Source organism: Bos javanicus, chromosome 18 (genome assembly GCF_032452875.1).
Source record: "Bos javanicus breed banteng chromosome 18, ARS-OSU_banteng_1.0, whole genome shotgun sequence".
Classification (NCBI taxonomy): Eukaryota; Metazoa; Chordata; class Mammalia; order Artiodactyla; family Bovidae; genus Bos; species Bos javanicus.
Window position 1 is genome coordinate 2,444,617 of NC_083885.1, and position 12,525 is coordinate 2,457,141.

The window sequence follows — 12,525 nt, forward strand, 5'->3', positions numbered from 1 at the left end:
AGTGTGCGAGAAGGAAAAACCTAGCTCTAGATGGGAAAGGAAGGAGACTGAAGAAGTAGAGTGGATAGTTATCTGAATTAACTCCAAATTTAACTAAGTGTTCTGGGTGTGGAGCCGTGGATGCAGCAATTGGGAGCCACTGAAGATTTAGGAATACTGCTGTAATATAACCACGTTCTTTGGAAAGCTTCGCAGGCCATGGGCTGCAGGGAATGCTGGGAGGGAGAGAACTGCCCAGGGGACTGCTGCAGTAATGAGTGTAACGAGGCTCTGGCCATGGCAGGGGAGTAGTGGGCAGACGTCTGAAGGAAGACTCAGAAGGCCCGTGAGGATGAGCAAGGGTCTGCCCCAGCCACCAGTCTGCTTTATCCCCCACTCCCTTCTATAGCCTCTGGATCCTTTAGGACAGAGCAGGGAATGGAGTCAGCAGGACAACACAGATCATCTCCCAGATGTAGTACTGAGTGAAAAAAGCTGTATCGAGGGGCACGCCACTGTGTGGTTCCATTTAAGCTCTATGTGCCGTTCTGGGAAACCAGGAACAAGAGGAACTAGCGGTGGAGACTGAGCACTAACAACCGTAAGGGGTGAAGCAGGTGGGATAATGCACTCCCTCCAAAATCTACATCCCAACACCTGGAACCCGTGACTATGTTACCTTATATGGCATGGAGGACTGTGCAGTGTGGTTAAACTAAGGACTTTGTGATGAGATGATCCTGGATTGTCCGGTGTGTGTGTGGGAGCGAGGAGCACTGCGTAACCACAAGGTTCCTTATAAGTGAGAGGTGGAAGCAGGAGAATCAGAGGCCAAGAACGAGAAGAGACAGAAGAGCAGAGGAGAGAGCAACGTGACTGGTAGCTGGGGCCAGGAGCCAGGGAACATGGGCAGCCTCTAAAAGCCAGAAAAGGGGGGAAACAAATTCTCCCCTAGAGCCTCCAGAAGGAAGGCTGCCCTGCCAATTCATTTCTGACTTTTGACTCCAGAATCAGAAGAGAAGATGGTGTTGCTTCACCGCACTGAGATTGTGGCAATTTGTTACAGCAGCAGAAGAAAATAAATGCAGGTAGAAAGCTAAGGGAGTGAGGTATCCAGAAGCCAGGTGAACACAGCCTATCAAGGACAGGGGAGTGATGGCCATGTCAGAGTTCTGCCAGGCCAGGTGAGGACTGACCATCAGGTTTAGCCAGGGGAAGGTCCCGATGACCCTGACAAGGGCACTTTCAGTACCACGGTGGGTTTCAGAGAGAACAGGATGCTCACAACTTGTCTGTCTAAATGAACGGAAGGCAACGTATGGACCAATGGTGAGTGTGTGTCTTAAGATAAATAATAAAGAAAGTGAAGACGATGGGAGCTGCTCAGGCATCAATTTTGGTTCTCTGCTGGGAATGCTTCCAGAAATGATTACTCTCAGGTGTTTCTGAGATTCCTGTTTCTTTTAATTTCCCCCATAGAGTCCTAACTTCCAGTGACAGTGAAAGTCATTCAGTTGTGTCTGACTCTTTGTGACTCCGTGGACTATACAGTCCATGGAGTTCTCCAGGCCAGAACCCTGGAGAGGGTAGCCTTTTCCGTCTCCAGGGGATCTTCCCAACCCAGGAATCAAACCCAGGTCTCCTGCACTGCAGGTGGATTCTTTACCAGCTGAGCCATAAGGGAAGCCCTAATTTCAACCTTCCCCTTAATTTAGGTCTTGAAGCCCCTTCTCTGAATTCCAGCGTGACACCAGGGAGCAGTCTTGGAGCCTGTGTTTACCCCATGTCACATGGAACCACCATGACTTGGGTCCCTGGCTCTCTCCCAGCTGGCACTAGCTTCATCCTCCAGGTAAAGCACACCTGCCACCACAAGGCCCTGGCAGGTAGCAAAGGATGGTAGCCGCTGATGGGCCAGGCAGGCCCATTTAGGGGGCCCTCCTGTAGGCTAAGCAGAGCGTGATCCCTGTCAGTCAGCAGACTTGTCATGCCCACTCTGCTATGCAGGTGGGGCAGTCTGGCAAGTTCCCCAAGCACCGGCTGTTACCTGAACTCTCCGCTCAGACCTGTGCTCCAAGCTGCGCTGTGCTCAAGCTGTTCTGGAGCCTGGGGTGGGGTGGAAACCCTGAGTCTTCCTGCACTTAGATCTCCTCCTTAATTACTCAAGCTCTGAACCTCTGCATGGCCGGACCCTCAGAACCTGGCAGAGCACACATGGCAGAATCTGTGGATTTCTCAGCCACTCAGAGATAGGTATGCCTTGCGGGACTAGGACACGACACCCAGAGACATTCAGAAAGCAGGGTTAGCCCAACAGCAGGCGAGGCGCTGGGAGTCAGGGCTTGCCTTCCTCCAGGGTCTCCTCAAACAGGGCTTTTCTCCAGGGGCTAGCTTAGATGTCTGCCCACAAGAAGCATTCTTGAGGTCTAGCAGTGTGATATGGTGGGGGGAATATGATCTGCCCTTTCAGAGTTATTTTCCTCATCGCGGCAGGTCTGGAGTGAGGGAAGGATTCTGTTTGGACTGTGATGAAAGCTGTAGCTCTCTCACCAGAAAAATGCACAACCATGCGTTTTTACACATTATTTCATCTCTTCCATCAATCTCAGAAAATACTCCGCGGGTCACCAGGGTTAAGAAGCTTCGCTTTAGGTGTCTTCCAAAGTGTGATACTCACTTCACTGATGGTGCTCAGGATTTTAGGGGATGGGAGGATGAGCATTTATTTTAACAGCTCTATTTTCAACATGCATGTAAAACCTGTGATTTCACTGGTAATAATGCCCAGGGCAAGTAAGTGGTAAAACAGATAGTGAGTCTACTTACAGATAAACATTAAATAGTTCAAGTCCTATGCCAATTTGAAAAAAAAAACTGGGACACTGATTCATGGGAGGTCATTTATTTCTTAAAAAAAAAAAAAAAAGCTGGTTGCAGCTCAATCAATGGGGTTCACACCCCCTGACAATGTGAGCCACTCTTACCTAAGCTTGGAGTGAGGAGCCCAGAGCACCCGGCTGAGAAGAGGGCCAACTTCCCTGCTCAGTCATCACTGATTCACCTCTTCCTCAAGTCCAAGGCTATAACAAACCTTGTCTCATCCCACAGTATGTTGGCTTAAACAAGTCTGACTTGTTTCACGTGTGTGTGCTTTCCTGTGAGTGTGAATGAATGTGTGTGTAAGTGTGTATACAGAGGGGGTGTGGTAAAGTGGGGAACAGGGGAACCAACGGGGCTGAGTCTTGTCCCTGCAATTCTATGGCAGAGCTCCAGCAGGCTCCTCGCCAAGGACTACACTTGGGAAGAAGGATTCTGAGGATGGGCAACATTCAGAAATGAGCCCCAGAGAATAGAGCTGGTTCATGATACTCCCTTGCCTGTCAAGGCCCCTCCTTGTCCTCACGTTACAGGAGCTGGGTTCTAGCCTCAACAGGTGTCAGTGTCCCTGGTCAAGTCCGAGCAGAGGAGAGAGGTGGAGAAGGCAGCACAGGGGCTGCTAGGAGGGCTTAACCAGGGAGAAGAACAGAAGTGTCTTCTCTGTGTTCAGGCCTTACACGGAGGGCTTCTCTCTGATGGGACAGCTTCTCTAGATTTCTCGTCTGGCTACCTCTCCTCCTCAATATAAAGACAACCCTACACTTGTTTCCAGAATAGAAATCTGCAGACGGAAGCTGACAAGCAACTGGAGTATTGGGTGATTATGGCCATAGGTCAAGTCTGGGCCACAGGTTTGTAAGTATGATGTTAGTTTTTTCCCCCATATCCTCAGGTGGGAGCCCAGTTATAAGGACACCTGAAACATGGCCACACTGGGACTCTTGGAGCAACAGGTGAGGGCAGGCATAGGAAGCAAACTGAGAGCCTTCTCTGAAGGTTAGGTAAAGCAAAGCAAGTGAAAGTGAAAGTCATTCAGTTGTGTCCGACTCTTGGCAACCCCACAGACCACACAGTCCACGGAATTCTCCAGGCCAGAATACTGGAGTGGGTATAGCCTTTCCCTTCTCCAGGGGATCTTTCCAACCCAGCGATTGAACTCAGGTCTCCCGCATTGCGAGCATATTCTTTACCAGCTGAGCCACAAGGGAAGCCCAAGAACACTGGAGTGGGTAGCCTATCCCTTCTCCAGGGGATCTTCCTGACCCAGAAATTGAACCAGGGTCTCCTGCATTGTAGGCAGATTCTTTACCAACTGAGCTATGAGGGAAGCAAAGCAAAACAAAGCCAAATCAAACCACAGTGCTGGGTGGCTAGCAGAGCCGGGAGGTGGAGCCATCTCAGGAGAGATACTCTGGACGGTGCTGGGAGGAGAGGTCACACCCTAGGCTCCTGTTGATAGGTTATAGTTACAGTACAGGATGCCTTCCATAAGCCATCACATGCCTGGAAGTCTCTAGTGTTCTGGCCTCTGCCTCTCATTTCCTGCACTCAGCTTCAGTTATACCTACAGCTAAACCCCTTCGGCATGACCTGACACCAAATGTCAGCTTCCAACATTAAACTGGGCTCCTGCTGCAGAATAGTGAGTCCTGTCATTTTACCTATGAAGTCTCCCAAATTCAATCTTCCCCTCTTCTTGGTCAAAGCCACTGTTACCTCTCACTTGGGCTACAGGGTAGCCTCCTGCCTGGTCTCCGCACACCCACTTTGGCTCCCTCCACTCCTTCTCATCATTGCAGCAAGGATGCTCTTCCAAAGGTGCAAATCTGACCATGAAACATCCCCGCTTGAATCCATTCCCTGGCTTCTGGTTGTTCTTAGAATCATGCCCCAAATCCTGACCACAGCCGCCTGGCTGATCTCCGGCTTCCTTCCACTTCCGTCTCCGTGCCCACCAGCTTCTGGTCACATTGGTTTTATTTCTGTCCCTTGACTCTGCCAAGTCCTTACCCTTCAGAGCCTCCAGGTATTCTGTTCCCTCTGTCTGGAGTGTTGTTCTCACCACATTCCACCTGGCTAAAGCCAGGTATCCACTGATTAGCTCCCAGAGTAAACAGTACTTTCTCCAGAAAGTTCTCCCTGATTCCTACTCTGATAGCACCAGGCAACTGAAGAATTACCACAGCGTGTTAGGTCCATGAATGAGACCACATTGTTTTGTCCATTGGTACCTCAGTCCATTGGTATCAGTACCTAGCTCAGTGCTGCCAATCATCAACACATCAAGTGAGTGAATCAATGATTAAAGAACTGGGCAGGATGATTCAGTGAAGACACCTGGAACAGTGAGAGTCAAGTCCTTTCATCCAAAGACCTAAAAGCATTTGCTGGGGCCATCTTGAACGAAGAGCTAGAAGCAGGGAGCACCTGTTGGTTTATGTCCAAGCATGATGGCCCCACTGTCCCCAGTCCTACAGCTGGGCCTGGGGTAGCCCTGAAGAGTCAGTTTGCCTCTGGCTCAGGCTTACCTGGAGCCCAATAGATAAGATCATCTCCCACACCCAAAGGTTCTTGGAATGGATAGCGTACTGATTTTGGAATCAGACACACCTGACTTTTCTACTATCTAGCTCAGATTCCCTCAGATCACAAACTGACCTCAAACTACTATATTGTCTCTTTGGGTCCCAGTTTCCACATCCTAAAATGGAGATAATAAAATACACCCGGGGATCAGACAGAGGTTTGAATATCATCATGAGCCTGGAATGCACAGCTGCATGCAGCCCAGAGTGCTACTTCCCTCTCCCTAGCAAAACTGGCATACCCCGTCACGTCACTCTGCTGGACACCCAGGCCAGCTCTCAGGGCACTAAACGAAGGGAGATCTGAAGGGCGGGAGGACACAGGCCGTCTAAGGCACTGCCCCAACTTTTCCACTGGGCCAGGGAAGCCCTGGCGCAAGACAAGGTGGCACAGGGAAATCTAAACTGAGAAGGGTGACCAGCCTGTGCCTTTTGGATGCAGGAGTAGAGTGAGATGGGGAGGGGAGGACAGGTGAGCCTGGAAGCTATTATTCAAACAGAAATGAAAAGAAGTTGCAAAAAGGGAGAGGCTGATAAGGGAACAGGAAGGAAAGATTGGGTGTGTGAGGGGCTGGGAGGGAAAAAGTGACCCAAGACGTCAGATGGCCAGAGGCTGCAGCAGGAACCAGCAGGAAGTAGGAGATACCTTGGGAGGTGGGAGAAGTAGCAGACAGCAGAGGGTCAGGGGAAGTGCTGGAAAGGAAGGGCAAATTCCTGGTTGGGGAGCCAGTGGTGGCGGACAGGGGTTTGTTACCAGGAGAGAAGAAGGTGGCTGTCACCTTGGGCCCTCCTGGAGCGCAGGTGCACGGGGCTCGAGGGCAGTGGTGAGCCGGTGGTGGGGGAGGAAGCAGGGGTGTGGGACCACCGCTCGGCTGTACCTCGGGATCTCCTTGCAGGTCGCCCACGTAGTACTGCTCCAGCCAGCGGCGCGCGTTGGCCGAGTGCTGGTGCGGCGGCCCGTCCAGGTCGGCGCTCACGTCCTGGCCCGCGCGCGCCCACAGCAGCTGCTCGCCTCCCGGGTGCTGCCGCACGAAGCCGGTGAGGTCGTAGAGGCGGGCCCCGCGGCGGACCCAGCAGGCGCCGGCCGCCAGGCGCCGCTGGACCTCGGCGGCGGAGAAGCAGGCGGCGGGGGGCGGAGCGGGGGCCATGGCGGGATAGCGGAGCTCTCGGCTGGCTCGGCGGCTGCCCGGCGCGCCTCTGGCAGCCCTCGGCCGCCGCCGCCTTGACGGGCCGGCCGCCACCGCACCTGCTCATTTGCATGCCGCGCTCCCATTGGCCGCGCGGCGGGACTCCGCGGGGGCCGCTTCGCCATTGGCCGGCGGGACGCCTGGCAGAGCAGGGCGGGCCGGCGAGGGCGCGCTCGGCCAGGTGGCCCGAGGCAGGCCGGGGTCCGCGCTGCACCGGGTGGTCCTAGGCAGGCCGAGGGCGCGCCAGCCGGGTGCGTCTCGTTGTCGAGAGCACAGGGGCAGGCGGATGGGGGCAGGGCGAGTCCTCCTGTCGTCGGCGGCGGTCCGGACAGACGTGCTCCTTGGCCTGATCGCCACCGCCGCTGCCTTATCTCCACCGATCTCCCAGATCGCCACCTGGGAGAAACCTTCAGCTTTCCATCCTCAGGCGCCAGGAGTGGGTGACGAGGAGGAGAGGCAGTGTGACTAGAGTAACGCAACCAAGACGCTGGCCTCTGGCGCCCCCAAACCCTGTAATCACAACACATAATATTTTAATAATAAATAGATAAATATTTTATATTGGCGGAGGCAAATATTTTAATATTTAATAATGGGTTTCCCTGGTGGCTCAGAAGCTGAAGAATCTGCCCACCAATGCAGGAGACGCAAGAAACATTGGTTCCATCCCTGGGTCAGGAAGATCCCCTGGAGGAGGAAATGACAACCCATCCCGGTATTTCTGCCTGAAAAATTCCATGGACAGAGGAGCCTGGTGGGCTACAGTCCATGGGGTTGCAAAGAGTTGGATATGACTGAGTGACTAAGCACACACAATATTTTAATGTAATATTTTTAAAATTACGTAAATGTGTTTAGTGCCACTGAACTGTAAATTTTAAGATGGTTTAAAAGGTCACTTTTATGTCTACTTTACCAGAAAAAAAAAATATATATATATATATATATTTTTTTTTTTTTTAATAGGAATACTGGCAAACCAGTCAGTGGGCTGGCCACCTGCTTTTGTAAAGTTTTAGTGGAACTAGGACTGGTGAGAGGAGTGAAGCAGGGTAGTGAACATGAAGAGTTGGATCTTGTCTTTAACGCTTTAAGTTTTAGTATTTTGTTCATCATGGATTTTTTTGCACTAGTTTTGAATTTTTTAAATACTGCATTATTATTATTATTGCCATGCCGAATTTGGGATTCTCAAATCCCAGATCCGGGATTGAATCCTTGCCCCCTGCAGTGTAATACTCAGTGTAACACAGGGTCTTAACCACTGGACCACGAGGGAGGTCCCTAAAGTATTATCTTGATTACTGAGATTTTTTGGCGTACCCTTAAATTTTGCACACAGAGCGACTGCCTGAGTTGCCTCAGTCTAGTCTCATCTTCTGGAGAGGGCTCTGAAGGAAGAACTGAGAATCACATTGCCATTACAGAAAAAGAAATAGGGATCTAAAGAAGTGAAGCCCAGTGACCATGCTGGATGGGAGGGAAGATCAAGGGTGCTCATCCAGGTTTGTTTATAACACGGAAGAACTGCACACAGCTTTGCCCACTTCAGCTCGTGGTTTGTGTTTATAACACGGAAGAACTGCACACAGCTTTGCCCACTTCAGCTCGTGGTTTGTAATAAAAGGATCCTGGTACTGAGGCTGCATCCATTTAACTGGCTTTGTTCTCTCCCAGAAAAAGGTATTTTCAGGGTCACCCCTGTTTATGCTGTTGTTGGGGTGTGCCTCTACGCTGGGCCAGTGCTGTGGGAAAAGCCTAGCTCAGATGCCCCAGGGGCTATCCCAGCTACAGACATGTCCAAGGTCAGGTGGCGCTAGTTGTAAAGAATCCGCCTGCCATTGCAGGAGACACAGGAGACATGGGTTCAATCCCTGGGTCGAGAAGATTCCCTGGAGGAGGAAATGGAAATGGCAACCTACTCAAGTATTCTTGTCTGGAAAATTCCATGGACAGAGAAACTGGCGGGCTTCAAAGAGTCAGACACAACTGAGCGCACACACACACAAGGTTAGGAGCGTTGTCCTTTATTCTCTCCCTTCCAAGCCTTTTCTGGCCCACCCTCTGGGAAAAGGCAAGAGTTTGGCTGAGTCCATAGGCTGGCTGTGGAATTGCTGTCCACCAAGCATGGAGGGAGGCCTTGCATCACTAATGTTGCTTTCTCAAGTAGTGAATACCTAAATAGCCCCTCTCACTCCACTTTCACATTTACTCTGTTCCAAATATCTTGCATGTGCAAAAAGCATTCCAGTACTCACAGATGTCCTCAGGGACTTCTTAATGATGGTATCTGTAGGACTCCCATATTTGGGTTTTCCACCATTGCCTTAAACTCCTATTGTCTGAAGTTAGATAATCAATTTAGTCATCTGTTCAGAATTATAATACATTTCTTACCATAGTAATTCCACTACTAGAAATTTAATCTTTCAGCTTACTATATAAAGATGTGTAAGGGGAGGAAAAATAATTTTCCTTCTACCCTTCCAGGTTCTGGGCTGAGATACCCTCTGTAATAAAATAAATATTAACAGAAGAAAAACAAACTTAATTTCATATGTATGGGGCCCTAAATCTATGAGAGCCAAAGAAGTGACCAGGGCAGGCAAATTTTATAATTTTTAAACAAAGAAACAATAAATTTGTGAAGAACTGATAAGACAAGTTTGAGCTTGGAGCAGTAAATTAGTAAAGAAGTAACAAGCTTCGTTTATATAGCCTTCTCATCCCTGAATTCCCTGTTTCTGATAAGGATGTCTCTCTACCTTCTGGTATAGGAGGGCACCTTTCACGTGGGAGATTTATTTCCTCCACTTAAGGTAATGAAGGAGGGTCAGAGTGTTTTTCTTGTACCAGTTGTTTTTTAAGTAAATTTAATTCAAAATAGTCAATATGCCAAGTGAAAGTGAAAGTCTCTCAGTCGTGTCTTACTCTTTGCGACCCCATGGACTATACAGTCCATGGTATTCTCCAGGCCAGAATACTGGAGTGGGTAGCCTATCCCTTCTCCAGGGGATCTTCCCAACCCAGGAATCAAACCGGGGTCTCCTGCATTGCAAGTAGATTCTTTACTAACTGATCTATCAGGGAGGCCCCAATATGCCAAAGTGGGCTATTTTGTGGTGGCGTGTCCTGAACTCCATCAGAGGCATGCATAATAATAACTGTAATACTGCTTATAGATTAAAAAAAAACCAATAATCATCCTTAGGGTGGACTGATTAAATAAATGATGGTGTAGTCAATGGAATACTAATCATTGGAAAGAAAGAGGTATATCTACGTGTACTGATAGGGAACAATCTGTATGCTATTTTTAGTGGAAAACAAGAATATACAGTATGCTAATGATTATTTTACTATTTTAAATTATTTAATTTTAAAAATATTGTAAAGGTTTATAAAAGAGTATATATAAGTTTTAAAGCAAAAATAGTATAATTCAATGAATTTGCCTCCCAACTCAAGAGCTGCATGCATGCATGCTAAACTGCTTCAGTTGTGTTCACTCTTTGTGACACTATGGACTGTAATCCTCTATCTGCGGCATCCTCCAGGCAAGAACCCTGGAGTGGGCTGCCATGCCGTCCTCCAGGGGATCTTCTGGACCCAGGGACTGAACTCTAGTCTCCTGCAGCTCCTGCATCGCAGACGGATTCTTTATCACTAAGCCACTGGGAAAGCCCCAACCCAGATATCAAAATCTGCAGATACTCAAGTCTTATATAAAATGGCACAGTATTTCCATATAACCTACCTACATCCTCTTATATACTTTAAATCAGATTACTTATAATACCTAGTACAAAGTAAATGCTATGTAAATAGTTGCTGATGCATGGCAAACTCAAGTTTTGCTTTTTGGAACTTTCTGCAATTTTTTCCCCCAAGTATTTCTGATTTGCAGCTGGTTGAATCCACAGATATGGAGAGCCAACTATACAGTTCTATGGGCGTCTTTTATACTATTATAAAGATCAGGGATTTTTTGTTTTGTTTTGTTTCTCCTTTTGCCAATACCACATTGTCTTTATTATTATAGCTTTATAATAAATCTTGGTATCTGGTTAGTCTACTGTTCATACCCTGTTCTCCTTTAGCCGGTGTCTTGGTTTCTATTTGGGTTTTCCTTTTTTTCATATAAACTTTAGAATCAATGTGTCAATGTCCATGAAAAAGCCTATTCAGATTATGAAAGGAACTACATTGACTCTATTGACTAATTTGGAAAGGATTAATATGTTTGGAAGGTGGCACTACTGGTAAGGAATCCACCTACCAACACAGGAGACATAAGAGATGTGGGTTTTATCCCTTGGTTGACAAGATCCCCTGGAGAAGGAAATGGCAACCCACTCCAGTATTCTCAGCATGGAAAAATCCCATGGACAGAGGAGCCTGGTGAGCTACAGTCCACAGGGTCTCCAAAAGTCAGACACAACTGAGTGTGCACGTGCACACACACACACACACACACACACAATAGGTTTACAGTACCAAGTCTTCCTATTTATGAACTTGAGCTATATCTCCACTTATTCCGGTCATATTTGATATTGTTCCATTGAGTTTAAAATGTTATGCATACAGGACTTACAGATGTGTGTTAAACTAACTTACAAGTATACCTTACAGGGTTTTGTTTTTGCTATTGTAAATGGCTTCTTTTTTAAAAAAAGTTTTTTCTTGTTGAAGTATGACATCCACAGAGAAAAGTACACAACATCGTAAGTGTACAGTTTAATGAATTTTCACAAAATGAACACACTCTTACCAGAAGACAGAACACTAGCAGCTCTACAGAATTCTCCCTAATGCCCTTTTCACAGTTACTTCTTCCTTTCTTCCCCAAAGAAGATCACCATATTGGCTTCAAAAACCGTACACCAGTTTTGTCTGCTTTTGAACTTTATATTAATGGAATCATATAGGTTGTGCTCTTCTATAGCTACTTCTTCCACTCAAATTATGTTCATGAAATTCACCCATGTTTTGAGGTGTAGTAATCATTTGTATATTCTTGTGGCTGTATAGTATTTCACTATATGAAAAAGCCAAACTTATTTACTCATTCTATCATTGATAACTATTTGAGTTGCTTTCAGCTTGGCGATATCTAGAGCTGCTAATGAACATTCTTGTACATGTCTCTCTTTTTTAGTATAATTGACCTATAACAATGTTAGTTTCAAGTGTACAATATAGTGATTCAATATTTCTATACATTACAAAATGATCACAAGTCTACCTACCATCTGCGACCAAAGTCATTCCAATATTACTGACTATATTCCCCATGCTGTATACTTCATCCCTGTGACTCGTTTATTTTGTACCTGGAAATTTCTGTCTCTGAATCTCTCTCACCTAGTTCACTCATGCCCCTTCCCTCCCCTGCATCTGTTGGCCATCTGCATGTCTTCTTTGGAAAAAGGCTCATTTTAAAATCATATGGTTTATTTATTTGATGTTGAGTTGTATGAGCTCTTTGTATATTTTGGCTATGTAAACCCTTATCAGATAGACTGTTGGCAGACACCTTTTCCCATTCAGTAGGCAGCCTTTTCATTTTGTTGATAGCTTTCTTTACTGTGCAAAGGCTTTTTAGTTTGCTGTAGTCCAGTTTGTTTATTTTTGCTTTTGTTTCCCATGCCCAAGGAGATAGATCCAAAAAAGAAAAAATACTGCTTAGGCCCGTGTCAAATAGTGTATGGCCGATGTTTTCTTCTAGGAATTTTACGGTTTGAGGTCTTACAAGTTTCCCTTAAATCAGTAGCCCCCTCTAGATTGCCTCATTTCTGTCCGTGATACTACCATTTACATAGCCCTGACATGCAAAAGCTTAGAATCATACAGAATCAAGACCTATACCACAGTCTTCTCCTTTAAAATGCATC

General features: G+C 47.3%; 1 protein-coding gene across 2 annotated transcripts in view; it reads right to left on the reverse strand.

Annotated features, from left to right (window-relative positions):
* Positions 1 to 6,721, reverse strand: part of FA2H (fatty acid 2-hydroxylase) — a 54,159-nt gene extending 47,438 nt beyond the window's left edge. Inside the window, exon 1 of one of the 2 annotated variants that reach the window (XM_061386737.1) lies at positions 6,221 to 6,721. In XM_061386737.1, coding sequence (XP_061242721.1) covers positions 6,221 to 6,589 — 369 coding nt within the window. In that variant the 5' untranslated portion in view covers positions 6,590 to 6,721. The remainder of the gene's footprint in view (positions 1 to 6,220) is intronic. The other variant, XM_061386738.1, reaches the window with a different exon arrangement.
* Positions 6,722 to 12,525: the final 5,804 nt, after the last annotated feature.